This window comes from Caenorhabditis elegans, chromosome V (genome assembly GCF_000002985.6).
Source record: "Caenorhabditis elegans chromosome V".
Taxonomy (NCBI): domain Eukaryota; kingdom Metazoa; phylum Nematoda; class Chromadorea; order Rhabditida; family Rhabditidae; genus Caenorhabditis; species Caenorhabditis elegans.
Genome location: NC_003283.11, coordinates 8,370,026 through 8,394,771, shown reverse-complemented (window position 1 = coordinate 8,394,771; position 24,746 = coordinate 8,370,026). Strand labels below are relative to the sequence as shown.

General features: G+C 34.8%; 8 protein-coding genes and 1 pseudogene across 12 annotated transcripts; 3 read left to right on the top strand and 6 right to left on the bottom strand.

The window, feature by feature from the left end:
* Positions 1-314: 314 nt before the first annotated feature.
* On the top strand, positions 315-2,516 carry pho-6 (Lysosomal acid phosphatase). Its single transcript, NM_072766.4, has 7 exons — positions 315-559; positions 608-694; positions 1,165-1,323; positions 1,370-1,552; positions 1,602-1,823; positions 2,039-2,281; positions 2,362-2,516. The coding sequence occupies exons 1-7, from the start codon at positions 389-391 to the stop codon at positions 2,413-2,415; spliced, it is 1,119 nt and encodes a 372-aa protein (NP_505167.2). The 5' UTR covers positions 315-388; the 3' UTR covers positions 2,416-2,516.
* Positions 2,448-7,416, bottom strand: gcy-7 (the record flags this gene model as incomplete). 3 transcript variants are annotated; one of them, NM_001373061.1, is made up of 21 exons in its annotated part: positions 2,448-2,522; positions 2,562-2,749; positions 2,872-3,145; positions 3,190-3,382; positions 3,728-3,963; positions 4,007-4,245; positions 4,429-4,573; positions 4,621-4,677; positions 4,723-4,842; positions 4,890-5,102; positions 5,152-5,331; positions 5,378-5,479; positions 5,532-5,795; positions 5,896-6,015; positions 6,105-6,217; positions 6,261-6,386; positions 6,432-6,543; positions 6,587-6,834; positions 6,910-7,019; positions 7,130-7,320; positions 7,369-7,416. In NM_001373061.1, 21 exons carry the CDS (start codon positions 7,414-7,416, stop codon positions 2,448-2,450), a joined length of 3,354 nt encoding a protein of 1,117 aa, NP_001360539.1. The 3 variants fall into 3 exon arrangements, with proteins under 3 accessions (NP_001360539.1, NP_001023955.1, NP_001023954.1); NM_001028784.1 differs by having other exon boundaries at positions 2,448-2,504; NM_001028783.1 differs by lacking the exons at positions 2,448-2,522; positions 2,562-2,749 and having other exon boundaries at positions 2,825-3,145.
* A 1,426-nt stretch (positions 7,417-8,842) lies between these two features.
* Positions 8,843-9,973, top strand: hsp-17 (SHSP domain-containing protein). Of its 2 annotated transcripts, none has more exons than NM_001028787.7 (3): positions 8,843-8,904; positions 9,218-9,452; positions 9,714-9,973. In NM_001028787.7, the coding sequence occupies exons 1-3, from the start codon at positions 8,858-8,860 to the stop codon at positions 9,876-9,878; spliced, it is 447 nt and encodes a 148-aa protein (NP_001023958.1). In that variant the 5' UTR covers positions 8,843-8,857; the 3' UTR covers positions 9,879-9,973. The 2 variants fall into 2 exon arrangements, with proteins under 2 accessions (NP_001023958.1, NP_001023957.1); NM_001028786.9 differs by having other exon boundaries at positions 8,845-8,904; positions 9,215-9,452; positions 9,714-9,972.
* On the bottom strand, positions 9,901-10,850 carry F52E1.14 (ZP domain-containing protein). Its single transcript, NM_001047654.6, has 4 exons — positions 10,652-10,850; positions 10,504-10,603; positions 10,206-10,345; positions 9,901-10,159 (listed from the first exon to the last, which is right to left on the bottom strand). The coding sequence occupies exons 1-4, from the start codon at positions 10,826-10,828 to the stop codon at positions 9,965-9,967; spliced, it is 612 nt and encodes a 203-aa protein (NP_001041119.1). The 5' UTR covers positions 10,829-10,850; the 3' UTR covers positions 9,901-9,964.
* Positions 10,851-11,103: 253 nt separating this feature from the next.
* On the bottom strand, positions 11,104-15,266 carry F52E1.5 (Chondroitin proteoglycan 3). The gene is made up of 3 exons (NM_072763.9): positions 15,045-15,266; positions 14,466-14,680; positions 11,104-11,507 (listed from the first exon to the last, which is right to left on the bottom strand). Exons 1-3 carry the CDS (start codon positions 15,250-15,252, stop codon positions 11,184-11,186), a joined length of 747 nt encoding a protein of 248 aa, NP_505164.4. The 5' UTR covers positions 15,253-15,266; the 3' UTR covers positions 11,104-11,183.
* On the bottom strand, positions 11,822-13,990 carry F52E1.12 (annotated as a pseudogene). Its single transcript is given in 3 exon segments — positions 11,822-12,184; positions 12,202-12,965; positions 12,994-13,990. Coding segments are annotated over 3 exon segments (2,124 nt in total).
* A 1,561-nt stretch (positions 15,267-16,827) lies between the features above and the next one.
* F38E1.3 (Protein kinase domain-containing protein) lies at positions 16,828-18,623 on the bottom strand. The gene is made up of 7 exons (NM_072758.5): positions 18,538-18,623; positions 18,329-18,493; positions 17,985-18,137; positions 17,735-17,872; positions 17,410-17,676; positions 16,983-17,099; positions 16,828-16,932 (listed from the first exon to the last, which is right to left on the bottom strand). The coding sequence occupies exons 1-7, from the start codon at positions 18,577-18,579 to the stop codon at positions 16,882-16,884; spliced, it is 933 nt and encodes a 310-aa protein (NP_505159.1). The 5' UTR covers positions 18,580-18,623; the 3' UTR covers positions 16,828-16,881.
* A 629-nt stretch (positions 18,624-19,252) lies between these two features.
* Positions 19,253-20,808, top strand: F38E1.10 (DUF3707 domain-containing protein). Its single transcript, NM_072757.3, has 3 exons — positions 19,253-19,829; positions 20,338-20,525; positions 20,569-20,808. Exons 1-3 carry the CDS (start codon positions 19,298-19,300, stop codon positions 20,743-20,745), a joined length of 897 nt encoding a protein of 298 aa, NP_505158.1. The 5' UTR covers positions 19,253-19,297; the 3' UTR covers positions 20,746-20,808.
* gpa-2 (Guanine nucleotide-binding protein alpha-2 subunit) lies at positions 20,738-23,767 on the bottom strand. The gene is made up of 9 exons (NM_072756.5): positions 23,641-23,767; positions 22,526-22,620; positions 22,391-22,480; positions 22,264-22,344; positions 22,129-22,214; positions 21,955-22,083; positions 21,776-21,905; positions 21,351-21,504; positions 20,738-21,273 (listed from the first exon to the last, which is right to left on the bottom strand). Exons 1-9 carry the CDS (start codon positions 23,756-23,758, stop codon positions 21,086-21,088), a joined length of 1,071 nt encoding a protein of 356 aa, NP_505157.1. The 5' UTR covers positions 23,759-23,767; the 3' UTR covers positions 20,738-21,085.
* Positions 23,768-24,746: the final 979 nt, after the last annotated feature.

Sequence of the window (24,746 nt, the reverse complement as noted above, 5' to 3'; positions counted from 1 at the left end):
GAAAAAACAAACGTTCTACAAAGTCACAAAAGAAAGTGAATTGTTAAAAAAAATTAAGCATAAGGATATTTATGTTTTTTTTTTGGAATTCCCACTATAATAAAAATAATTCGAAAATATGATTCCCAGTCACAAATGTAACAATTATGAAAAAGTCAGTCAATTTATTTTTCGCCTCTCTCTTCCTCTGTTCCGCTTTTCCTAATGACTCATTTACTGCCCTAAACCATCGAAAAAATCAATTCAACCTACTCTCTTTATGTCTCGATAATTATTAGGTGCAAATTGGATTTCAACAACTTTCACTTTGAAATAAAACGAACTTTGTCAATCTCTATACCCTTCTTTTTTCATCGATTTTTCGAGAGTAGATTGAATTTTCAGTACAATGCGATTCATAATTTATTTATTATCACTGTTCTCATTGGGTTCAACTGCGAATTTAATAATAATGCAAGCAATTTGGAGACACGGAGACCGGGCTCCAGGTGATCTTCCATATCCAAAGGATAAGTATAATGAAACATTTTGGCCACGCGGATGGGATCAGCTGACTAATGTAAGTGAGAGAAAGTTATTTGAATCAATTTAAACTTTTGGAATGAAGAAAGGAATCTGGCAAGCGGTAGAATTGGGAATATGGCTTCGACAGAGATACGGAGCAACAGTTCTACCAATTTTTGACAAAGATAAAGTAAGTTGATTAAAATTTAAAAATCTTGTTTGTAAAACAGAAAACTAAAAAAAGGAGTGAATGTATTCTTCATCATAGTAATTTCAAAATTATCACAAGTTGTTTTTTTCCAAAAAACCATCTTGAACGATCTTCATCGTTTTTTTCTTTACGCAAAAGGAAAAACACTATAACAAGGGATAACCAATAATTATGACGAAAAATGCGATTTTCCTTCTTTTTTATAAATATCTTGTAGTTTTCGTAGTTATCAGGAGCCTGAATTTTTGATATGTGGTGAAACTATATATCACCTTTTGCAAAATTTTTGAGAAAAGCGGTTTTCTGAAAGTTTCTGAAAGAGGGGTGTCTAGGAAACGACATTTCAAAACACAGAATGTGTGCAGAACAAGCAAATTGTTTTGCTTTTAAAAGTTGAATGTTAAAAAATGCATTTTTTCAGCTGTATAATTTTTTACCACAATTTCCAGGTTTTCATCCTGTCATCCGATTCGGAAAGAGCAATTGAAACAGCTCAGGGCGTGTCTGCTGGTCTCTTTCCACCTGTTGATGATCGTGTTTGGGAATCATCCTATCTTCGATACTGGCAGCCGACTCCAATTCAAACTGCTTATGGAACTATTGATGCAGTAAATCAGAATTATTTTTAATAATAATTTTATAACTTGCTTTCAGCTTCTCCGCCCAACAAAAGTCAAATGCCCGAACTACGATCTGGCCAATGAGCAAGAAGAAGCTCCAATTGCTACACAAATCAATAATGAATACGGTCAAATGTTCAATTGGCTACAGAATATCACTGGTATGGAATCGATAGATTTCTGGAATATCAACGACTTGTATGACATTCAACGAGAGGTTTTCTTTTTTTGATTTTCTGAAGTATATAAATACAAACAATTTACAGTTAGATCATAACATGCCACAACCTCAATGGCTGAACCAAGTGTTCAACGGTACAACTATTATGGATCATATTCGGGAATTAAAAAGAATAACCAGAAATCAGGAATTCAATTCTCCAACAAAAGCAAAATTCCGAGGAGGCATGTTGGTTAATCAGTTTTTGCAAAATATGGAAGATCTGAAAGCAAACAAGACAACAAAAAATGCAATGATGTATTCTTCAGTAAGTGCTTTCTCAAAATTTGGCATGCTGAAAACCACTTTTGAGTCAACGTTTCTGATTTGAAACCGCATAAGTTAAACACCTGACTGTTGAATTTGATCGAACGTTAGAATGTTTGAAAAGCTCACACTATAAATAATTGTTGACTATTAGATTTTTGCTTGCATTAAATGCTTTTGTTCTATGAATAACCATAATCAAATCTTCAATTCCAGCACGATGGAACACTTTCTGCATTGCTTTATGCTCTGAATGTCTCCAATGATCAATTGGTTCCATACACAGCTACTGTACTCTTCGAATTATACGATGATAATACCGTGCAATTATTCTACAAAAATACAACAAGCACAGCATACCCCATGACCATTCCTGGATGCCAACAAATTTGTCCATATTCTCAATTTTTACAACTTTTAGAGAATGTTCGAGTGAGATCATTGGATGCTTTATATTCGGTAAGTAAAGATTTAAAAATAATAACAAAATAAAATACAAAAATAAATCATAAATAAATGAGCAAATTAATTGTTTTTAGTTATGCGGTACATACAGCTCTTCAACGACATCTACAACAAGAGCGACAGGATGAAAAATATAAATAAACAAATTTGGAATAAATTATCAATCACTCAGTTGTTCATCTGATTTCAATGTTTCTTGCCGATGAATCTCGTCCATCTGAAATTCCTCATACATCTTAAAACAAAAATAAGTGATCTGAATATCCAAACAAACCTTTTTTGAAACCTTCTTCGCCGATACATGACGGGCTCCTGAGACTGCTCCAGTTCCTTGCCCCGTAAGCCAAAATGTTTCCATTACCCCTTTTCCTTTAATTATAACTTCTCCTCGTGACTCGGTATCAAATCCTCCTACTAGATGAAGCATTCTATTGGCTTCAGCGGATACGTGAATTTTTCCAGCTGAAAGTTGAAAAAATATTAATTTAAGATTTTTAGATTTAACTACTACATATGATTAAAAAGCAATTTGTCAATTCAAATATTTAGTTTATCTGAAAAAGGGGGAAAACCAAAATCCATACGTTTTCCATTACTCTCCATCCGACTTGCAGTGTTAACAGCATCTCCAAAAAGACAAAAACGTGGCATTGTTAATCCAACAACTCCAGCTACAACCGACCCACAATTCATTCCAATTCTCAAGTTAATCCGTTCACTTGGTAAATGTGGAACTCTAAAGAACTGGAGGCTTGATAAAAATGCAAGAGACATTAACGCAATCTGTCTGACATGCTCATTGCCATTTCTGTGAGGTAACCCTGATACACAAAGATATCCGTCTCCGATCGTTTCCACCTGTGAATCTTATAGGTAATATTGTATAGTAAGAAATGGAATACCTTATAAACATCGTGTTTTTCAATTATTCCATCAAAAATTGTATAAAGGTCATTGAGCAAATTGACAACTTGTAAGGGGGTACACTTGCTGGCCAATGTTGTAAACTGAACCACATCAGAGAAAAATATTGTGACTTGTTCAAAAGTTTCCGGCTCCACAGTTTGTCCCAATTTGAGCTTGTCAGCTACGGTCCTAGAATGGAACAAAATTATGAACAACTAGTAAAGTTATGAAACCAATTGCTCCCTAATAAAACATATAACATTACATTATTATAATGTGTGGCTAATCAGTTGGCGGAAGCCTCACACATTATGAGAAAATGGGTAGAAAATATGCTTTGTATTTGTTGTTCATTTACTTTTGTTGCAAGTTGATTTATTAGCTTCATCAGCTTTGGCTTCTCAGAGCCAAAAACAAAACAACCAGACGTACAATACCGTATATTTATAAAAATATTAATTCTACAGAAATTTAGGCAATGCATAGGCAATTTTAAACCTGGTTTGCTTTTAGGATAGGACAATTTGCACTTACTTCGGCAACATCCTATACAACAGTACATCACTCTTTTTCTTCTCTTCCACCAATTCCTTTGTCCGTTCGGACACTTCTTCTTCTAAAGACGATGCATATGACTCCAACATATTGAACACGTGATCCATCAAATTATCATTTCTACTGGAATTCATTCCTCTCAATTGAGATCTTACAGTCTCAATTGATGGTCTCTCCGAAGGACGTTCGGTAAAACAATCTCTAACAAGGTGCAACTGAAATTAAAATATTATTGAAGACAATCCGGACTGTGCTAACCAATGCGGGGTTAATCTCAATAGTATGATCGTATTCCAAATCGGGTCTGGGAGACTTCAAACCTCCTTTTTTAAGAAGATAAATTATTTCTTCAGGATCCTCTTTTCTATCTTCCATATTGAAGACGCCTTTTCTGGTTATTAATTCTGCACAAATGATACCCAAACTGTAAACATCGCCTTCTTTGGAACCTTTGATATCTTCAGCTCTCAGCAGTTCTGGGGCACTCCACAGTAAATCTGAAAGTGGATATGGTGATTTCCAAGAAAAATCAAAAATAAAATTTTATTGCAAAGCCAGAGCCAGAGATCAGCAACGTAAAAAGTATCGACGTTCTCAAATTATACAGTGTTCAGATCCTATCAGATCCCTATTTAGTGTAGTGTAGATCCTAATAATCTAAAATAGAATATAAATAAAACCTTTTTTCTCGTACATCTCCGGGGACCGCAAGTCTTGTAATCCGTAATTGGAAATTTTAACCTGCCACCTGTCATCTATCAGGCAACACTTGGATGTTAGCATTCCGTGATATCCAACCATACTTCCGTGAAGAAATACAAGCCCCTGAAATTTCGCGGTTTCTGGAGTTAAAAAAAACTTTCTTCACTTACATGAACCATATCTTTGATAAGTGAGTAAATGAAAAAATTATCCATTTGAATTGTTGCCTAAAAATCATATTATTTTTCAAAATAAAATTGAAATTTGCTCACTTTAAGAATGACATCTGCGATAGAACCTCTCGAGCAGAATCTCCAAACAGAAAGCATTTGTGGACCATCCAGGCAGAGCCCAATAAATCTGTTCAAGTTATCTTGATCCAAGTTTCTCAACTGAAACATTCTTATAGAATAATGTGTAACTTCTTCCATATTCATACCGATCTCATGAAAGTACACTTATCATCGTCTAATCTTGGTCGGTACGCATGCTTTTTTGCAACAACTGGCTCATAATCGGATTCTCTCTGAAGACTGAAGAACAGAAAATTCCTGGATTCGGTTTTGAATGAGACAGTTGTTCTTGATGAAAGAGTGCTGGTTCCGCTTTGAAGACTTCTTACACTGTGCTCTCCTTTTCCTTTTTGTTTGGACTAAAAAGTTATGAGTACTACAAATAAATATTCACATTGCTCAACTTACATTGATTTGATGAAGATGAATGAATGGAATTTGCCACAGTCTATTTAATCTTTCAATTTCTTGTCTTCTTGCTTGAATGGAGAAATAAATTCCACATGCTGCAGCAGTTATTGCCAAAAACAGAACAACAATAGCCACAATAACCCATATGAGATATTCATCAACGAAACTTTTCGGACACTGAAAATATTTTAATTGATTATGGATTTCTGAAGCTCACTCGTACCAGATTTCCTGTAAAACCACATAATGGCACATCAACAGGACGAGCGTTATTTTTTCTAGATGCCCACATTACACCTTCATCTGAATAAAGAGCGTTGAAAGTCTGAAATGTATACGATATATTTTGACAATCCCGACTGATCGATATATCTTACCGCACTCATATTTTCTACATAAATAGTTGCCATTCGAGTATTGTTATTATTTTCATCAAGAGCCAAAAGAAAAAGAGTTGGATTACGAGTGCCTTTTTCATTTATGGTAACATTTCCAGACATTCCAATAAAACTTTGAGGAAAATATCTCATGAAGGCAGTTGCATTACGATACTGGGCTATTTGTCCCGCTTTCAGCATTTTATCAAGTGCAACACCGTAGGCATACACAGCATCATGCAGTTGACCAGCATAGGTGGCAGCCTAAAATATTGAACGATAGTTTTACATTTTTGGAGTAATTTAATAGTTTGATGAATAACACACGCTTCTTTTCTGAAAGTTTTACTTCTTCAATACCTACCACTGTAAAGTTTTCCCCTTCACAGTCCTTTGTACAAAAGTAGGGAGCCTCTTTCATTCTGGCAATTATTTCTTGTCCGAATATTGTATAATTCGTTGCAATTGATCCTTGTCCCATCATCTGAAACATCATGATTTTTTGGCCTTCTTGGGTGGCTTCCGTCAGATAAAATATATTAGTTTGATAAGGCTACAAAAATGAAAACCTACGTCACAAATAAAAATGGATTGCTTGAAAGCTTTTAAAGCTCGTGTGTCGTTTTCATCAGACCCAGTAGATAGAATCCAAGATGGACGTTCACCTCCTCCAAGCAATGGAACAACTGAAATAAAGAATGTTTCGAAATACTTTCATGTGGATCCTACCGTATCCCTTTGATTTAATATCAGAAAAGACGTAGACGTATTCATCCCCAATCATTCCAGCTTCTTCCGCTGCCAGCAACCACTTTCGGCGCAACCCAATTCCATCCTTCATACATGTTACAATTACTGTAATTTGAGAAATGTGAATATTAAAGTTTAAGTTAATCTTACTTCTTCCTCTAGATTGAATCTTTTTCAGAGCCTCAATCATTCCATCATTTGAAATGTCGGCAACCTGGATGGAATAAGCAAGAATGATGTCTCCAAAGTATGATACTACTTGCTGAAATTCTCTTGTATAAAGTTGACACACCTTTGTAATAAACCTGTAAATCATTTCTCATTGTAACACATTTCTCCGTGTCTTCTTCAGTGAAATAAGCGTATACAAATTGACTCCACTCATATCTTTTCAAAACAGCTCGAATAGCAACTCCGAGACTTCGCTGCCCCGCCGACAGAATTCCGGCATTTGGAAATCTTTCGAAATCATCTAACTGAGCAGCGTTTACAAGACCCCACGCAATAATTGGTCGATTGAAGTAGTTAGATACAATAAAAGCAGCTAGCGTAGCTGAAAACATAACTGGTTTTTAAAGATTGGATCCAAAAATTAACTGTTACCAAAACATTTGAAAAATTTACTTACGCTGGTTCATAGTGGGCCCAATGATGACGTCCACGTTGTGCTTCTCTATAAGATCAACAGTCATTCCAGCGGCTTCAGATTCTACGCAATCGTCAAATTCAATAGTAAAACTGAAATTATTTTCAAAATTTACAAGATGATATGAACTATTAAAACTCTTCAATCCGGCCTGTCTATTTTTTTTTACAAAACAGTATGGCATTAGAAATAATCTACTTACTTGAATTCCCAACCACTCATTAGATTCTCCCTTTTCAATCTATCAACTGCAATTGAAGCTGCTGCTGCAGATGTACGATATCCAACAGTGATAGGTGCACTTTGAAAGTCTCTACAGTGAATAAATCCCACTCGAATCACATTTCCAGTGGTACCTGTTGCAACTTGGGGAAACATAGGTTTAGGTAACAACTGAAAAAAAATCATTTTTATTTTGTGGAATTCGCTTTCAAAACCTACCGTAATCACTAAAAACAAAACTAGAGACATTGAATAGAAGGGCTTCATGATTATTTTCTTATGCTAAACTGGCAGACAGCAGATCTTTTTATATCTGCACAAGGGGCGGTGGGATTTATAGAAACTTAAGTTTACTACGCCTGCCGCCTAATCCGTGAAACCTTATTTTTATATTTTTCCGCCTCCCGAAACAGTTGATACGTGAAAAAGCACGGAAGAGAAAAAAGCTTCTTTTGGACTTGATTAATCTGTTGGTCATGAGAAAGCGTGACACAAGGTAGGTTACGGTAGCAATTGCGTAATTAATCGGATCAGTCTATGCGCATTTCTGAAACATTGGGGATTTCAAATCTAGTTTATCAAACAGATACAAATCACATTGACATCTCGTGGAAACAGTCTGTAAAGTACCGCAAATTTTACAATTTTTGATATTATTGTCGTTAAACAAGTTCCATTTCAAATTTTTTATTGAATACGGTAAAAAAACAAGAGAGGCAGCTGGTTGAAGTGAGTCACTCTTGTTGAGTTTTCGTTACTGGAAACCTGAATGAAGATAGTTTTTAACTTTAGCATTACGCCTCATTATTTTCCTATTTCCTTTTTACTATTTTACTTGTATTTTTAAACTTTGTTTAGCACATTGAGCACATAAAACCAAATGTTATAAATATCCTTATCATCAACCCATCGGTTTCTTTTTAACTTTTTTCTTTCTCGAATTTCAATGACCCGGAAAACCACCACATCATATGAAAATCGAATCTAAAAATTTGCAGATACGCATCTGTCCTGCTGCGCTCTTTTTTTATTTTTGAATGTTTTTTTTTCTGCAAACGTTGGGAACAGTCATCCAATCCTTCAACCGTTCGTCTCGTTTTGAATGACAAACGTTCTCTTTCCGTCCTCTGTTTGAGTATATTTACATTGCTAATTCAAAAAAAAATAGTATAGAATATAATGATACTTAGAGATAGTTCTGGCATAAAGTTTAAACTTGAATGAAATCATCAATGCCATTAATAACTGTGTCACTGCATTAGTTTATCAGCAAGTGTGCCAGCAAAAAAAACGTTTCGAGACGATTCGATACATTCCTGAAAAACTTCGATAAAAGGGAAGTATCCAAACAACCACACCCAACTTTCATCATTGACTCGCTGTTTTGCTTTTTATTTTTGTTAATCTTCCTTACAATTAGTTTTAAAGTTTAAAACAAATATTACATGTTAGAAAGAACTGTATTTTGGTCAGTTTGTTCGAATAATTTCGAAATCTAAAACCTTTTCTTTTTGATGATTCGTCGGAGTAGATGTTTCTCGAAGGAGGTAAAAAAAACCGTGGGCGATTCTTGTTTGCATTGAGGATAATAGAGCAGTAGTAGAAAAGCAGGGAGTGTCAACTCAGTTTTGTCTTCTTCTTCCCCTATTTCTGTCTTACTTTCGTTTTGTTTCTTTGAAATAATTAGATTTTCAGAAACTATTATAAAATGGATCGTCGTTTTCCACCATTCTCCCCATTCTTTAACCATGGCCGGTAAGTTTCTAAATTCTCGTGTTTTCGGAAACTTCTATAGTTGAAGTAACATAACTTTCTGTAAATTTTCTTCTTTAATAAGTGACGTCACTCAAATTGTACTCTGCGCCGCTAGTTCTTAAAATACACAAGAATTTAATTTGGCGCGATTTCTAAAAATAAGCTAGCGAGAGGACTTTGTACTCCAGTTTAGCAAATAATGCTCTGAAAAATCATAAAGACTGGAGATTTTGACATATTTTTCTGCAATTAGAAAATTAGAAAATTAACTTTAAAAATTTTACAAAACTCCTACAAACAAGTTTTCTAGCAGATTCTTCGATGACGTCGACTTTGATCGCCACATGATCCGACCATACTGGGCCGATCAAACAATGCTCACTGGACACCGAGTAGGAGATGCTATTGATGTTGTGAACAACGATCAAGAATACAATGTATCTGTAGATGTTTCACAGTTTGAACCAGAAGAGTTGAAAGTGAACATTGTTGATAATCAGCTAATCATCGAAGGAAAGCATAACGAGAAGACTGATAAATATGGACAGGTGAGGGTTTCCCTCCTTCTTGAAAAACTCAAGTTTTGTATGAAGCTAGTGCAACTTGAAAATGTTTTCATGCATCCTTAGATTAGCTCTCAAGATCCTGAAACCTTACTCGGAAAAGGGCAAAAAGTTATCCAAAATAAAGGCCAAGAGTTCTAGATTATCCTTCCGCCTGTTACGCAATACAAGGAAGCCAAGCAACTCATTTCCGAGCTTATAACGAAGTTGTACTAAAGTCTAAAACCTCGTTGTGCATACTTTCAGGTAGAGCGTCACTTTGTCCGGAAGTATAACCTTCCAACAGGGGTCCGTCCAGAACAAATCAAGTCCGAATTGAGCAACAATGGAGTGCTCACTGTCAAATATGAGAAGAATCAGGAACAGCAGCCAAAATCCATTCCAATCACAATTGTGCCAAAGAGAAACTGATTTCAGTTACCTAAGTGTCTGTATTTTAACTATTTCAAAAATATTTATTCAATTCCATTATTGAAGTGACAATATAAACATTTTGTTTAGACTCCAACAATCTTTTGAACCGTAATGAATAGAGCATATGGGAACATGGATGGCCTCTTCACTTTCACATAAACTGAGCAGAAGTTGAAATCATCATAATAATCATAATCGATTCGAACTCCTTGTGAGTTTAAATCAACTTGCATTGAAGCGATTGAAGTATCGTTTGGTGATCCAATCGTTGAGAAAACCTTGAATTTAATCATGAAATCTTTTCAAATAGTGACGAAATTATACCTGTTGTGCTAGAGCAAGTGGAAGACTTCCATTGATAACTGCAGATGATACAATGACGTTTTCGAGTGTTTTATCTTGACAATGAGATTGACACCATTGAACTTGGGATACATCTTTTCCGCAATTGGAAAGTGAAGCGTCTGGAAATTTCTTAAAATCGATAGGAAATCTTTTAAAATTAGTTTAGAATACTGATGCAACACATTAAACATGATAAGATTCATTCTTTCCTGTTAGCAGATTAATTTATAATTGATGAGCTTTCTCTATCAATGACGTTTTTTTTTAGATAACTCACCAAAGTTGGTATTAAGTGCAACGTCGGTCTTGACTTTTACAGAAGAATCAGCAAGCTTCACATGGGAAGAATAAGTGAGAGTATGTGACATAAAGTCGTTCTATAACAATTTATATCAAACACTAGTGTTTTCTAATTTTGAACCCACATTGACACAGAATCCATTCAAACTGAAATAATTATCTGGCTCATAAGCATTGAAGAAGATATTCTTAGCATGTACTTGTGCCCATGTAGAAGGTTTTTGTGTCAAATCACAGGTAACACTGGCTCCAGCCAAAACTGTAAAAGTCGAGAGCAAGACAAACAAAACACGAGAGCACATGGTTACTACTGATAATGAGCCATATCAATTTCCTTTTATAGACGAAATTTTTGTAACTCTTTTAGTGACACTTTCTGGTTTCTGAAACTGATTTGGTTGTTTGCTTTGCACTTATCGAGAGGTTGAAGAGTGGGTGGAAAGTCAAAAATCCGATTAAAACAAGGAATAGTATTCAGGAAATACTTTGAAATGTTTTATACTTTATCATGTCGTTTATCAGGTGATTTGATATTCAAGTGCCAGAAATTATTATATTCTCGTAACTGAAAGTCACCATTCATTTATCATTTTATTCAACCCGAAAAGAATGATGATTACGTGAAAGTTTCTATTGACTATCTACATTGAATGATAATTATTTTCCAGCTGGCTTGAAATAATGCACAGGTAGTTTTGAGCCAACTCCAGAACCAACAAAACATTTGCATTTTCCGACTCGGCATGGAAGACCATAACAATTGTCTGATGTTTTTGTACATTTTGTTTGATGGCAGAATGTCAGAAGTACTTTGACGAAAAGTTTGTATCCGTGAGAATGGAATGCATTGACACAATCACAATTTCCATTGGAATCACAACCATTTCGTAGGCCACCACAATCCAAATCACTGCTGCACTTTTTGTTAGTAATGCAAGCATTACAGTCACATAGTCCAAGCTCACTTCCGAAACATTTTCCCTGAAATTTACAGACTTACATTTTTTAGTGTACCTATTAAGGGGGAGCAATGCCCATTGGATTTAATTTAATTTAATTTAATTTATTACGATAGTAAGATATCGTGAGGTAGAGAAAAAAAGAACACACATTAATAGATACAAACCATCACAAGTGGTTACATAAACAAATTACATAAATAAAACGAAACAGAAATAAAAAAGAGATGAGAAGAAAATAATGGCTACATTGGAGAAGAAGCAAAAAACACAAATATCGATGTATAAACGGCAAGAATAAATGATGGATAGAAGTGAGGATAAGGTAACATTAGATCAGTGTTGCTTCATTGTGGGTAGTGTTCTGTTGACAAAAAAGTGTCTCCTAAGTTTAGATTTTCCTGTGCTCCAGATATATTTCTTTTTAGAACGAGTTTGGGTCTCTTGTTGCTCAAAAAACTCAGATGTTTTTAAGTCTACTTTACCAGTATTCATTCTGGTTACTTGGATTCTGTCAATTATTTTACGTCTCGTGCTTAAGGTTTGGAGGTCGAATAGTTCGTTACGTTCCATGGCAGTTTTGTAATCTTTATCAGTTGGATTAATATATCTTTTTTTGATTCTACTATAAAGGCGCCTAGTGAATGCGTTTTGTACAGACTCTATTGCTTTCTCATCCGATTTTTTTGTCGGAGAAGACACTACTGTTCCATATTCTAACGAGGGCGGATGAAAGTTTTGTATAAGAGAATCATTAGTTTCTTATTGGAGGTACTGTACTGGTTGAACATGTTGGCCAGTTGAAATTTAGCTAGATTGATACATTTCCTCCAATGCTCAGAGAAATCCAGCTTTTCAGAGATTAAAAATCCAAGGTCTCTGGTAATAGCTTTTCGCTCAATAGGGTAGCCGTCTAGGTGGAAATCTGTTCTACGTTTTCCTACTGTGACGTGAACTGTCTTAGATTGGTTTAGAGTGAGTTTTGATCCCCTTGTCCAATCTACTACAGCATCTAGAGCAGACTGTAAATTGTTTTCGCTTTCAGTCTTAGGGGTCGATACATACAATTTCGTGTCATCTGCAAACTGTTTACATGCTACTTTTTTGGGTAATATTGATGATATATCATTAACATAGATACCAAACAAAAGTGGTGACAGAACTGCGCCTTGAGGGACGCCACAGGTGGCCAATTTTCTAGATGACAGCGTTTGCCCAATTCTAACCCTAAAGCTTCTATTTGACAGAAATTCATTCAACCATATCAGTAAATTGTTGTTCATTCTTAAAGATACGAGTTTATCTAAAAGTAAGTCATGTGGGAGCCGGTCGAAAGCCTTGGAAAAGTCTAGGTATATGATATCGATTTGCTCACCGAGATCAATACTTTTAGTCCAATCATTCAAAGATTCTAACATATTAGTCACCGTTGATTTTTTGGGGCGGAATCCATGTTGATTTTGTGACCAAAATTTGTTATCTACATAACTCAATTTTTGCTAATATACATCTTTCGTAAACTCTGCACAAGTGCGAGGTCAAGCTAATTGGTCTGAAGTCGGTTGGATTGTTAGCGTTAGTGATTTTTCCAAGAGGTATTACAATGGATTCGGTCCAAGCGTGCGGGACTTGCCCTCTCATCATGCTCAAGTTGAAAATCTGGGCCAGAATGCTACTGATGAGAGGCGATAGTATTTTTATAAACGTAAATGGGACCTGGTCGCTTGTTACAGAGCAAGACTTTTTCGAGGCCATGATCACTTTTAGAACTTCTGCATCAGTAACCCAGGGAATTGGTTGATCTGATACAAAATCATCAGCTAGAGCAAAATTCTTGTTATTTTGATTTGTATACTGAGCCTCAAAGTAGGATGCTAGAAGATTTGCTTTGTCTAGTTCAGAGACAATTTCATTTTCGTCATTATCTATCAGGGTTGGAACACTACAGTTTCGCGGTTTCAGAAGAGTTTTTTCGTGTTTACTAAACTTACTATTGCCCTTTTTTTTAAATAACTTTACCTCCAGGTTACTTAGATACTTCCGCAACTTTTTTCTATATTTTCTCGCTAGGTAAATGTATTCTATAAAATCATTCATAGTTTTCGACATTATCGTTTTGCTGAATTGGTTTTTTACCATTTGTTCAAAAGACCTTAAATATTGAGGCACTGGTTTTGAAGTCTCTGGCATCGGCATAGTTGGGACTGCCTGCGAGAACATTGTTCTAATGTGGCCTAGAAAGCATTCATAAATATCGTTCACGTGGGAACGGGTATCAAATACCTTTCCCCACTCTATGTTTTCAAAGTATGTTGCACAGCAGGGCCAGTCCAGTTTCGAAAAATCTGGTATCATTTTCTTAGGGGCAGATATATTTTGTAAGAGCTGCACCGTAAACTTAATGGTATTGTGGTCACTAGACCCTATTGGGGCCATGATGTTTAAATTGCTGATTACGGAATTAGAAAGAGCAACATCCAGAATTTTCGATTTGCGGGTTGGCATTTTGACATATTGTTCCAGATTATGGTTTTTGCACAGATCTACTAATAAAGAACCTAATTTAGTTTTAGAGTCGTTGAGGCCCCAGTCGATACCTCCAATATTAAGATCTCCCACAACTACAACTTTGCCTTGATGTTCCACAAGGTCTTCAATTTTACTAAATAATCTAACAGTATTTTGATAAGTGCAAGAAGGAGCACGATATATGTTTATGATTCTAAAGGGAACTACGTCAATGTTCAGGTCATTTACGAGAATTTCAAGTCCAACTGCTTAATTACTCGGACATCGCAGCCCATAACTGGCAGTTCTTTTGATATAATCGCTATCATATCAGTAAGTTCTATGTTAATAAAAGACACCGCCGATTTGATGGATTTCCAGTGTTCATAGTGAGGAGAATGTAGAGGTAATGCAAAAGTTACGCGATACAATTATTTGACTAAACTCAAACAAAAAAAAAGTTAAAACCAACCGATGGACACTCTGAATCCTTGTAACAATCCTTCTCAGGTACACATTGAGGTGTCGAACGAAGAGGTTTTGGTGTGATTTTGACAGTGGATGTTGTCGTTGATGGAGCAGCTGTTGTTGTTGTTGTTGTGGTAGTGGTGGTCGTTGATCTTGTCGTTGTTTCAGTGGTCGTTATGGGTTTAGGACTTGTTGTTGAGGACGATAGGATCAGGTCATCTGGAAAATAAAAGCTTTCTCACATTTTAATTTGAAGAAAACAATAATTTTGCAAAAGTCGGATAAGCTTTTTTTCTGCTAAAGGTAAATTTTTAGCCTTCTGTAAAAATATTAATAAGTGAAAATTAATGAGTTCAAGTATTGTGCCTAATTTTTGTTAAGAAAAATGAGTGTCTTGCAAATTTTTATAAAATCAATTAGGTATTTGGTTCAAGATTACTTCAAGAAGGTCAGATTCAAATTTTAGCCTTCAATTTCTGGTAAAAATAGATCACAATACACTGATACAAGAAAAAGACAGAGATATCAGAAAGCACAATAAATTTTTTGGAATGAAATTTTATTGATAACCTCTTAAACTAACACTTCTTCAAATAGTCATCTTCTGGAGAATCAGAACTTCCTTCCAAATTCTGTAGATCATCATCACTGCTCAATTCGCTTCTCAAGGTTCTCGCAATTTCTACTTCTAGCAATTGCAGAAAATTATCTTCATCAATGCCGACTTTTGACCGTTTTTCGGGAGATTTCGCAAGCAGAAGCACTGGGAATAATAACAGAAGGAACTTCATGACTTTGGGAAATTCTGTGGAAAGTGAAACGGTTTATGTTTGGTCTGGCAGGTTATTTAAACGGTCAGATGGCGAATGAAAGTGAAAAAAAAATAAAACGATTTCGAGAGGGAGTTAGGAGAAGAATGTAAGGAACATCAAATTTCAGTTTTAATTTGATAAAAAACTTAGAATTAGAGAATTAAAATTTTATTTTTAGTTGGCATAGGAGACCATAAAAGTGAAAACATTCTAAACGATATAAAAAGATAGTGATAACAGATATGAATACAAAATGGAGACATTCACTATAAAAGGGCTTCATCATCGAATCCCGTTCTTGAACAAAATGCCAAAGTGTCTCACAAGAACAAGATGACAGATGACATGGAACTGGGTGTTCTCTTGGGAAACTGCTGCTGCTGCAGGAGGAGGCTGTTGATGATGAAAATGATGATGTTGAAGACCTGGAGACACGAGACACCTCATGGATTATCCCTTCTCTCTCTCCTCAATTGTTGCCAATTCCACAAAGTTTCATGGGAGATGAGAAACATGTTTTCAAAAAAAACTTGTGTTTTGGAACAGGCCAGAGGTGTAAAGTTTCAATGATAGGACCACCTGGCCAGATGCATTAAAACATAATTGGTGAGGTGGCAAAAAGAAAACTCACAAGGAAAGCTTTTTAGTTTACCGTCAGACTTCAAAACGAGACATGTCCCATTTGAAAGTGTTCCATAAGGATATATTGTTTATTTGTCACAAGAAAGAGCTACACCGGAAGATAAAAAAAAGTAAATAAAAAGATGTGTGAACAAATAAGTAAAATGACCAGTTGGACCAGCTATAGCCCGGGAGGTCAAGTTGGGGGGAAGAGGGTGTCGAATGGAATAGAGCCTAGGCGCGACGCAAATGCATTTGGAGTTAACAATTAAGGGAAACGTTTTGCTATTCGATTCCACAACGACAAGTTAACATGTAAAAAACATTTAGACGGGACACCACAGATAACAAGTAGATAGGGGTGACGAGTAGAGCGTGAAGCTCGAACGAACGATCATAAGGACGGGAAGTGATACTCGCTTGAAATAATTTTATGGAAGGTTCGGAGGATTTGAAGAACCCGTCTGTGGTGAGTAGACAATAAATTAAATTGTGAAAGCCTGCTACTGTTTGACGAGTAAGGTAAATTGCAGCTTTGAAAGACACACTTTGAGAAAAACCGGAGGGGAGATATGTCACTGCAAAATTTTAAGCGGCAAAGCTCCACTCTCAACCCCTCTAGCATCGATCTGAAACTGTTTCAGTGCATTTTTTCACTACTTTAGAGGCCTGTAGAATTGCTCCAAAATTATTTCTTGCAAACTTTCAATGTTTTTCAGCACGTTTAAAAGTAGGAAAACAATCTGGGAGATTTTTGGAAAATTTTAATTTTTTTGTAAAAAATCTAAAAATTCTTGTCAGGTATTTTGAACATCACAAACCTCTTGCCTACTCACAACTTTTAATGCTATTTTTGACCTAAATGCCTTAGCTATGTAGCTTTAATTACTCTTATTCACCACCATAACCATAAACTCAACGCATAAAATTGGACACTTCATAGTTCTTTATTTCAGCTTTATGAACCAAGAATCATTTCAAAAATCATCATTCCCAATCGTATGGTGCATCCATGTTCCCTCCACAAGTATCACATGCCTAAAAACACGAAAAAAAAGATAATTTCAGCAATTAAATTGGAAACATACGTCAACGAGAGTCTTGTAGATGTACTGATAGTCAACGTGATCCTGATATTGTAGCTTATCAATATAAACAATGATTTTATTCAGTTCTACACCGCATTTGATTCCTTGAAACATTTCCTGAAATCATTTCATTCATTTTCTGTGGAAAAATTGACAGGCTAGGTATTCCGCGTGGGGCGAGGTAGGCGGAGGTGGCGGCGGCAACTGAGCGGCGAATTTTTTCCGCGAATTCACCAAACTGCTTATTTCAACAAGAAAATCCAAATTTTTGATCTAAAATTGGTATAAAAAAGTAAAAAATGGTATGTTCCATCTGAAAATAATATTTAATTTTATGAACTTGAAAAAGTGCCTGAAACTTACAGTTTGCCGTGCTTCTGGAATTCCGCTAGGAGGGCTAGTGACAAAAGAAAACATATTCACTAACCTTCTTTCCACGTGCCTCTTCTTTCAGTTTACAAACAGTATCCTTGTCATTCGCTCCTCGCCAAACTAATCCAAATGGAACAATCAAGTCAAGAAGCATGTAAAACCAACTCTCACAATCGTCTTTCCATCCCATTTCGATTCCTTTATGACATGATAAAGATGCGAATTTCAGAGTTCCTTTGAAGCGAATCGTAACTCGAGGAGTTTTCAGCTTATTTTGATTGTTGATGATTCTTCGAGAGATTCCAAAGTCGAGGATGTAGATCTTAATGATTCAGATACGAATTGAAACAACTTTTAAATTTATCGTTTGTTTTTCTTACGGTATGTTGTTTATCGTCAGCTCCACATGCAAAGTTCGCAGGCTTCAAGTCACGGTGAATGAATCCATGTTTGTGGAGATCTTCGCAAGCTTCCAGGCATTGCTGAGACACGCTCAATCCAGTTGGACAAGTGAATGCCTACAATACAATTATTCAAAAAATGCATTGCCACTTCCAGTTGCAATATATATTTCATCAATTTCCCCGTCTGATACTAAACTTCTAAAAGAAATACAAATAAATATAATACCTTTCCTCTATTTCTCTTCAAATCAGCCAAACTAGATCCAGCAAGCTCCATCACTAAAAAGAAGAAACCCTCCTTATCCTTTTTTCCACGATCAATGATTTTCGTGAAATGAGATGTTTGTCGCTCATTACAGACCAACTTCAGAATCATTATCTGAAATATCTGAATTATCTGAGATAAACACTTGAATTCTTTCATTTGTCTTGCACTCGACTATTTTCATACGACAGAATTCTATAGAAAAATAGACAATAAATATTTTATCAGTTGACAATTTGTTGGTAAAACCAAAGATAACAAAGTGGAAGTACTAACTTTGTCCAACTACTGAAAATAGTGATTACCTCCATTTTCAATTTTGACGGCTTTTTCTCCTGCTTCTTCTCCACTTTCATCGCGTAAAAGTTTCCAGTTTTTGAGTCCTTAACCTTATAAACCGCACCAAAACCACCTTCACCGAGCAACTTATCAATCACATAATTTGCTTTCTTGCTCGAAATCTCAGTGTTCTAAAATTCAATTCATATTATTGACCACAGTTGGAGAACATTACCGTCTTGAATGTAACCTCTTCCTCATCGTAATCGTCAGACATTTCAATTCAACTAATTCAGAATGTAACGTATGATACTGAACTTTTCATCGAAATGATTGAGTTTCGATTTTCTAATATTGATTTTTTTTTGAAAAAGAAATGGAGGAATTAACTGGATTAGGGTTTCACGATTTAACTGTCAAACAACGTAAAAGTTAAATTTTTTCAAAAATAAGTGACTTTGATCACGGTGTGGATTTTTTAAACGAAAATTCCAAAAAACATGTTCCAAGAATTTATTCATTTTAAACCATAGCGTGAAACGTGGCAATTTTTGAATTTTCAAAGCTTTTCTCCGTTTTGTTACAGCGCTTTTTAAGCTTTGTCTTAGTTTAATATATTTTTAAATTAGCAAAACTGACATGATGCCGATTTCCAATATAATTTTAACATTGTCTCTTCAGTATTTAAATGCCAAACACTTTACAATTTGGAGTATACATTGTGTAGTTAAATTAAATTATTTTTAAAAGATAACGCTTTAGAGACGTTTCGTATCAAATCTAGTTTTTAGGAAAATGTTTTAGAAATTGATACATTTGTTTTTCGATCACTAATATATTTTGTTTGAGAGTTCATTTAAATCTCACTTCCTGTTCATTTGAGTGTCTAATTTATTTGTCGATTTTTGAATTGCAAATTCGTTCCAACACTCATATCCTCAAATCACTTGTATCCTCCACTCATCTTCTGTGTCCACTCATTCATCAGTTTTGATATGATAACTTTCTTCCTCTTCCTATCCAGCCCTTTGGTTTTTGCTCAATTGGACCTCTGTGAACCCTCAGTCAATCCTAGTCCATCATGCCTTTGCACTCGTTTGGATTTTATGGACACCTATTCATATCGTCTACGATTTGGAAATTCTTCATTTGCTGGTAACAGCTATCGAGTGTCTGCTCCAACTTTTAATGCCAATTATGATTGTGTATCTGAGCAACCATTGCAATGTGCACCAGCTTCTGGTGATAGTAAATCGTCTGCATTTGCTGTTTTTGACATGAAATACATTGTGGAAATTCCAAACAGAATCCCGTCAGTGAAATGTTTCACTAGAAATCGATTATTTGATATGGAGAGCGCTATCGTGGAGCAATACAGAAAAGATGGAAAGTTGCCACTTGAGAAAACAGCTCTTCATTTGACTGAAGTTGGATGTATTGAGTATGGTGGATCAACTATTATTGGAGAAGATACGACAACCAAGAAATCAGGAGGAATCACTCTACCACCAACTGTGCTCCCAGAAGGTAGGTTTAAACGTTCTAGATTTAGGTATGTAGGTATGTAATAATTAGATTTTATATAAAGTTCCCTAATAAAAATATATTCATAAACTCTGATCAATCGAACATTTGTTCCATTTTTGTTTCTACACACTTCTATCACATGGGATATGATTGCTGCTTTTACGCAATAATCATGTTTGCAAAACTTAATAGATGATTATTAGATTGAAAAGTATGTTTTGATATGACAAGTTGTTCTTTTGCATACATGTAAAGTGTAATTGTTAGACTTTTGAACAAAGCTTTTACTACTTTAAAGGCCCGTAAAATTGTTCCAGGAGAGGTTTTTTGTCGTTTTCATAACTTTAACGTTGCTTAGTAAACATGTTTTTTAGAATTTTGTTTCAAAAAAAATCTGAAACTTTTTTCAAATGCCCGTATTTATTTTCTGAAAACTGCAATTTCTTAAAGAGCCTCAAGCAAAAATGCAAATTTTTGTTTTGGGAATTAAGTTTTATGTAATTTTCAGATTGCAACTGCTCGAAACCTCCGCAACTTATAACGCAAACTATCTTTGATAAACAATATGCCTTTAACTTTCCACAAACAAAATTCACATTCGGAACCCCTAGTTTTACTTATACTGTCGGATGTCAACATGTATCTATGATCTGTTCATCATCTCAAAAGGCAATTATGTTCTTCAATGATCAATATGTAAGTAGAATATTTGCAAAGGTTCGAAACATAATTATTTTAGATTATCAATGGAAATGACATCCTTGATGTGGCAGCAAAGTACAACTTGCATTGCGATTCTGGAGTTGCTAAATGGAAATTCGATGAACCATCGGAGCAAAAGTTCAAGGATCTACTGGGAATTAACTCAATTGAGCTTTCCCATTTGGGATGTGCTAGTTTCAATCCAAGATCTTAAATTTAATCTTTATTGATTTTTGATTGACAAAAACTTTTGATTTTTATAAATGAACAGTTGAAAAGGGATGAATGAATAACTGGAAAATGAGTTTAAAATCAGGAGAAATGATTGAACAAGCGAGGAAAATGAGGATAATTGACACAGTTGTAAATCAAAATACTTTTTCATGGAGATCTAAGAGCACAAGATCGTTGGAATATCCTTCTAACGAAGAATTACAATTTCAAAATAGTTCATGTTTAACCGGTATAAATAATCGATTGATTGTCAATAGACATACACCAGATACACGTAGCACAACAGACATAGAGCACAAAACAAAATAGTCTAAATAGGCTTAATAGAGTCCAGATTTGTGTAGGTTACTTTGAATAATCATCGAAATTACTGAATCCAAAATCTTTTGCACTTGATTTGTGTCTGTTGCGCATGTTTCGTGCACGTAGAATGTCTTCTTCGGGTTATTGGAAAGCGCCTCGAATTTCGTCTTGATAAATGCGACTGTTTCAGCGTAATTTTGCTCTCCTGAAATTTAGAAAACTTGAGAGTTATTAAATTTAAAGATAAAATTGAAAAGTATATAGGCAAATCCAATTACTTACCTCGATATTCCGGAAACGCCTTATGAATATTCTCCTTCTTGATTTTCTCCTCGAACAAATCCTTTTTGTTCAAGAAAAGGATAATATTAGTATTATGGAACCATCGAGAATTACAAATTGATTCGAAAAGTCGCATGGATTCGATCATTCGGTTCTGGAAAATTTTATTTTTTATTTTTAATAGACTGTTTTATTCATATTTAGAATGTACCATGTGTTTGCTAATTGTCTTCTACTCCTATTCACTTTAATTGAAAATCTCATTTTCCAGTTAATTAAAAACTGTTATAACTACTGAAATGTTGGGAAAGATACAATATATCAAAAAAAAAAGATGGGAGTTTCCGACAAATAGGACAAATAGGTATTCATTCTAAAACGATACTTTTTTTCCGAAGTTATCTGATTTATCAAACAAATCTCACCGTTGTCTCATCTTCAAACAAAACTTCGTTATACTCGGAAAGCGCTGCAATGAAAATAATTGCATTGACATCTTCAAAACAATGAATCCATTTCTTTCTCTCCGACCGTTGACCTCCTACGTCAAATACTCTGAAATCAGCGATAGAATATCAAATTTTTATTTTTCAAAATCACTTACCTAAACTTGACTTTTTTAATTTCAAATCCAACTTCTACAATTCCAGTTGTCTTTGTCCGCAAAAGAAGGGTGTCTGTCGCATTTGGGTGATAATCTTCTTTTGATATTCTTGGCAGGTTTTCAAAAAAGCTGAAATTTCTTTTTGTTTTTTAAGGTTTCAGTTAAAAAACTCACTATTCCGTGTTATCACCAATATCTCGAATATTCAATTCTTTTCTCTCGGCATACAGTCTTTTGACTACTGGATCTTTCCATAGTTTCTAAAATTTGAGGAGATATTGTCTTTCGAGGAAGTTTTGAAACAGTTACCTCCACATGATCTGCAGCGTCTTGTTGGAAGTTTTTATGTTGCATATCTTTAATGTAGAGGGTCAGCATGTGAACATCATGCTGAAAATTAAATAAGTGGAAACTGAAAAGTTCAAACTACACTCACTTCTCTCATCGGATCAGAAAAATTCAATCCGGCAGCTGGCATTGCTTTGACTAAATGATCCATTTCAATAACTATGTTTGTGTATACCAACTGAAAATTCAACATTTTATATTCAAAATCTCTAAATTCAAATACCTTGGCCTGCGTCAAAAGTTCCTCATCTGTGTACTGTTTTGACGTGAGCAATCTCATCTGCTTGAGCACCGTTGACTTTCCACATTCTCCGGCTCCTGAAAATTAATGTCATAGTTTCATTTTCATTATTATAGGCGCAAACATTCAGGAAGTGTACTCATTCTAAGGGTCATAGTACAAGGTTTGTCCCCCAAGAGGATTCTGATTTCTAAGTGTGAATCGAAATTTAAATTGAATTTAATCAAAGTCCTTGTGCACTTTTGAGCCCTCATTCTCACGAAATCCTTTGTCTTTTCATTCTTCACATGAAGTTTAGATATAGGAGGAACAAACAAACAAACACAAAATCGCAATGCACAACTATCTAGAGAATCCAACGTCATCTGACGTAAACTGATGACACATGAATTTTATTTCGGTTTAGTCACCATCAGTTTATTTTTGATTTGTGAATTGAAAAGACAATAAAGAAAATAAGTAGAAATTACGCATGAGATATTTTTTTCTAGTCTGGTGATAATCATTGTTCTGTTTGAAAAAAAGATTATGTATGTTGAGAGACTAGAAGAAACAAATTCAAAAGGGCGATTGCTGTTGAGAACTCTTTTTTTCAATAATTTTAATGTGAAAAAATACCATAAACAGTACTACAAAAAATAAATAAGTACAGTTTTAAAAATTTTGAACATTCGGTACTTATGTTTTCAGCAAAAATTTCAAAAAAAAATTCAGAAAAGCTTCAGATTCTTCTCAACGGTTTCCATAATTATTTAAATACACTTTTTTCATATCATCTTACATTTTTGCAAAAAAATTAACTTATTACTTTTAAGTACACATCATTCATTTTCCCACATACGCCTCAAATATCCGGATTAATCCGCCTTTATTGTATTAAAATATTAATTTACGTATTATTTTTGAACGTATATTTTCGTTGATTTTCATTTTATTGTTTCGTTTTTGAACACTTTATAACAGACTATTAACATGTGTATTCAATCCCACATAGTCATGTCTAGTACCATGGCAACCTTCTGTTAACTGGCGTCATTTTAATTATGGACAGAATTTGATTGTAAATAAAAATTGTATTTATGAGATAATTTACAAACCTAGCAATAATAGTTTGACAGTTCGTTCCTCGCTTGTTTGCAACTGTTTTATCTCCTTATCAATTGCACGACTTTTCAGTGTTCCAACTTTTTCCTCCTCACTTTGGCACAGACCCATTTTCTGAAAAACAGATGTTTGTTAAAGAGGAAAATTCACAAAAAGTGAGAAGCTTCGCGAAACGAGAATTAGTAAAAAATTCACTGAAAATGAAATGATTGTGGGAGGAGCAGGGGAGGAAGAAAAAGCGGTCTGTGGGAAAATGTGGGTACTTGAAAGGTTTGGAAAACCGATTTTTGAAAACTTTTCAAAATTTTCAAAAAATTCTGACAAAAAAGGCAAAAACTGAAATAGTTTGCACAAAGCTATGAGAAGATAGAGACCTTCAAATTGGTTTTTGAAAAGATGAATCGATGAAAACTTTTTTAAATTTTCCATTTGATATGGAATATTCAAAAAACTAAATACTTTCTCAAGTAGTAATTACAGCTTTCTTGTTCACTTCAACCAAGGTTTTTGAGTTTTTCACATAATTAGATATCTGATCATGATCAAAAAAGTCCCAAAATATTCTTAAAACTCCGAAAAAAATCATGGAGATCGGTTAAATTCATGAAAGAATAATAGATGCTAACCACACATCTACACATCTATCAGAAAACCAACAAAAAAGGAAGAAAGACTCTCGAGTGCGTAATCAATGAATATCTTGTGGTGTTTGAGTTGAATACTCTTGAGAGATTAGATATTGGAGAGTAGAAAGAAAAATGTGAAAATTTGACTGCTCTGGAACTCAAACTATAAAGAATATCTCAGGTGATAAAACGCAGTTTAGCTGAATTTTAAAATAATAGTCAGAGACTTTAGATAAACTCTGAAACTGCAAAGTTTGATTCGTTCTGTCTCAAAATTTTTGCAGAAAGATGCGCTGAAAGATTGGAATGTTTGATCAAAATAAATGAGTCAAAAGGCAAGGGGCAAAAATTGTTTTGAATTGAGATTTAGATAAATATATTGGAATTCTGAAGAGCAGCTTCTGTCTCCATCTTAGCCGTGCCCCCATATTAGAATCGCGGGAAATTGGATCTCTCTTCAACCACTATTACCA

What these genes read in the sequence shown, in the direction of transcription:
- gpa-2 (NM_072756.5), bottom strand. Translation starts at nt 23,758, where the DNA reads ATGGGTCTGTGCCAAAGTGAGGAGGAAAAAGTTGGAACACTGAAAAGT. An exon ending in TTTCTGATCCGATGAGAGAA is followed by an intron (nt 22,345 to 22,390) that starts GTGAGTGTAGTT and finishes TTTAATTTTCAG; the next exon opens with CATGATGTTCACATGCTGAC. An exon ending in GGCGTTTCCGGAATATCGAG is followed by an intron (nt 21,274 to 21,350) that starts GTAAGTAATTGG and finishes TCTAAATTTCAG; the next exon opens with GAGAGCAAAATTACGCTGAA.
- F38E1.3 (NM_072758.5), bottom strand. Translation starts at nt 18,579, where the DNA reads ATGTCTGACGATTACGATGAGGAAGAGGTTACATTCAAGACG. An exon ending in AAGAGGTTACATTCAAGACG is followed by an intron (nt 18,494 to 18,537) that starts GTAATGTTCTCC and finishes ATTGAATTTTAG; the next exon opens with AACACTGAGATTTCGAGCAA. An exon ending in CGTCAAAATTGAAAATGGAG is followed by an intron (nt 18,138 to 18,328) that starts GTAATCACTATT and finishes CAGATATTTCAG; the next exon opens with ATAATGATTCTGAAGTTGGT.
- F52E1.5 (NM_072763.9), bottom strand. Translation starts at nt 15,252, where the DNA reads ATGAAGTTCCTTCTGTTATTATTCCCAGTGCTTCTGCTTGCGAAATCT. An exon ending in AGATGACTATTTGAAGAAGT is followed by an intron (nt 14,681 to 15,044) that starts GTTAGTTTAAGA and finishes TTTATTTTCCAG; the next exon opens with ATGACCTGATCCTATCGTCC. An exon ending in AGGATTCAGAGTGTCCATCG is followed by an intron (nt 11,508 to 14,465) that starts GTTGGTTTTAAC and finishes TGTAAATTTCAG; the next exon opens with GGAAAATGTTTCGGAAGTGA.
- pho-6 (NM_072766.4), top strand. Translation starts at nt 389, where the DNA reads ATGCGATTCATAATTTATTTATTATCACTGTTCTCATTGGGTTCAACT. An exon ending in GATGGGATCAGCTGACTAAT is followed by an intron (nt 560 to 607) that starts GTAAGTGAGAGA and finishes TTTGGAATGAAG; the next exon opens with AAAGGAATCTGGCAAGCGGT. An exon ending in TGTATGACATTCAACGAGAG is followed by an intron (nt 1,553 to 1,601) that starts GTTTTCTTTTTT and finishes AACAATTTACAG; the next exon opens with TTAGATCATAACATGCCACA.
- hsp-17 (NM_001028786.9), top strand. Translation starts at nt 8,858, where the DNA reads ATGGATCGTCGTTTTCCACCATTCTCCCCATTCTTTAACCATGGCCG. An exon ending in CCATTCTTTAACCATGGCCG is followed by an intron (nt 8,905 to 9,214) that starts GTAAGTTTCTAA and finishes CAAGTTTTCTAG; the next exon opens with CAGATTCTTCGATGACGTCG. An exon ending in AGACTGATAAATATGGACAG is followed by an intron (nt 9,453 to 9,713) that starts GTGAGGGTTTCC and finishes GCATACTTTCAG; the next exon opens with GTAGAGCGTCACTTTGTCCG.
- F52E1.14 (NM_001047654.6), bottom strand. Translation starts at nt 10,828, where the DNA reads ATGTGCTCTCGTGTTTTGTTTGTCTTGCTCTCGACTTTTACAGTTTTG. An exon ending in TGCACTTAATACCAACTTTG is followed by an intron (nt 10,346 to 10,503) that starts GTGAGTTATCTA and finishes AGAAATTTCCAG; the next exon opens with ACGCTTCACTTTCCAATTGC. An exon ending in CACTTGCTCTAGCACAACAG is followed by an intron (nt 10,160 to 10,205) that starts GTATAATTTCGT and finishes ATTAAATTCAAG; the next exon opens with GTTTTCTCAACGATTGGATC.
- F38E1.10 (NM_072757.3), top strand. Translation starts at nt 19,298, where the DNA reads ATGATAACTTTCTTCCTCTTCCTATCCAGCCCTTTGGTTTTTGCTCAA. An exon ending in ACCAACTGTGCTCCCAGAAG is followed by an intron (nt 19,830 to 20,337) that starts GTAGGTTTAAAC and finishes TGTAATTTTCAG; the next exon opens with ATTGCAACTGCTCGAAACCT. An exon ending in TGTTCTTCAATGATCAATAT is followed by an intron (nt 20,526 to 20,568) that starts GTAAGTAGAATA and finishes TAATTATTTTAG; the next exon opens with ATTATCAATGGAAATGACAT.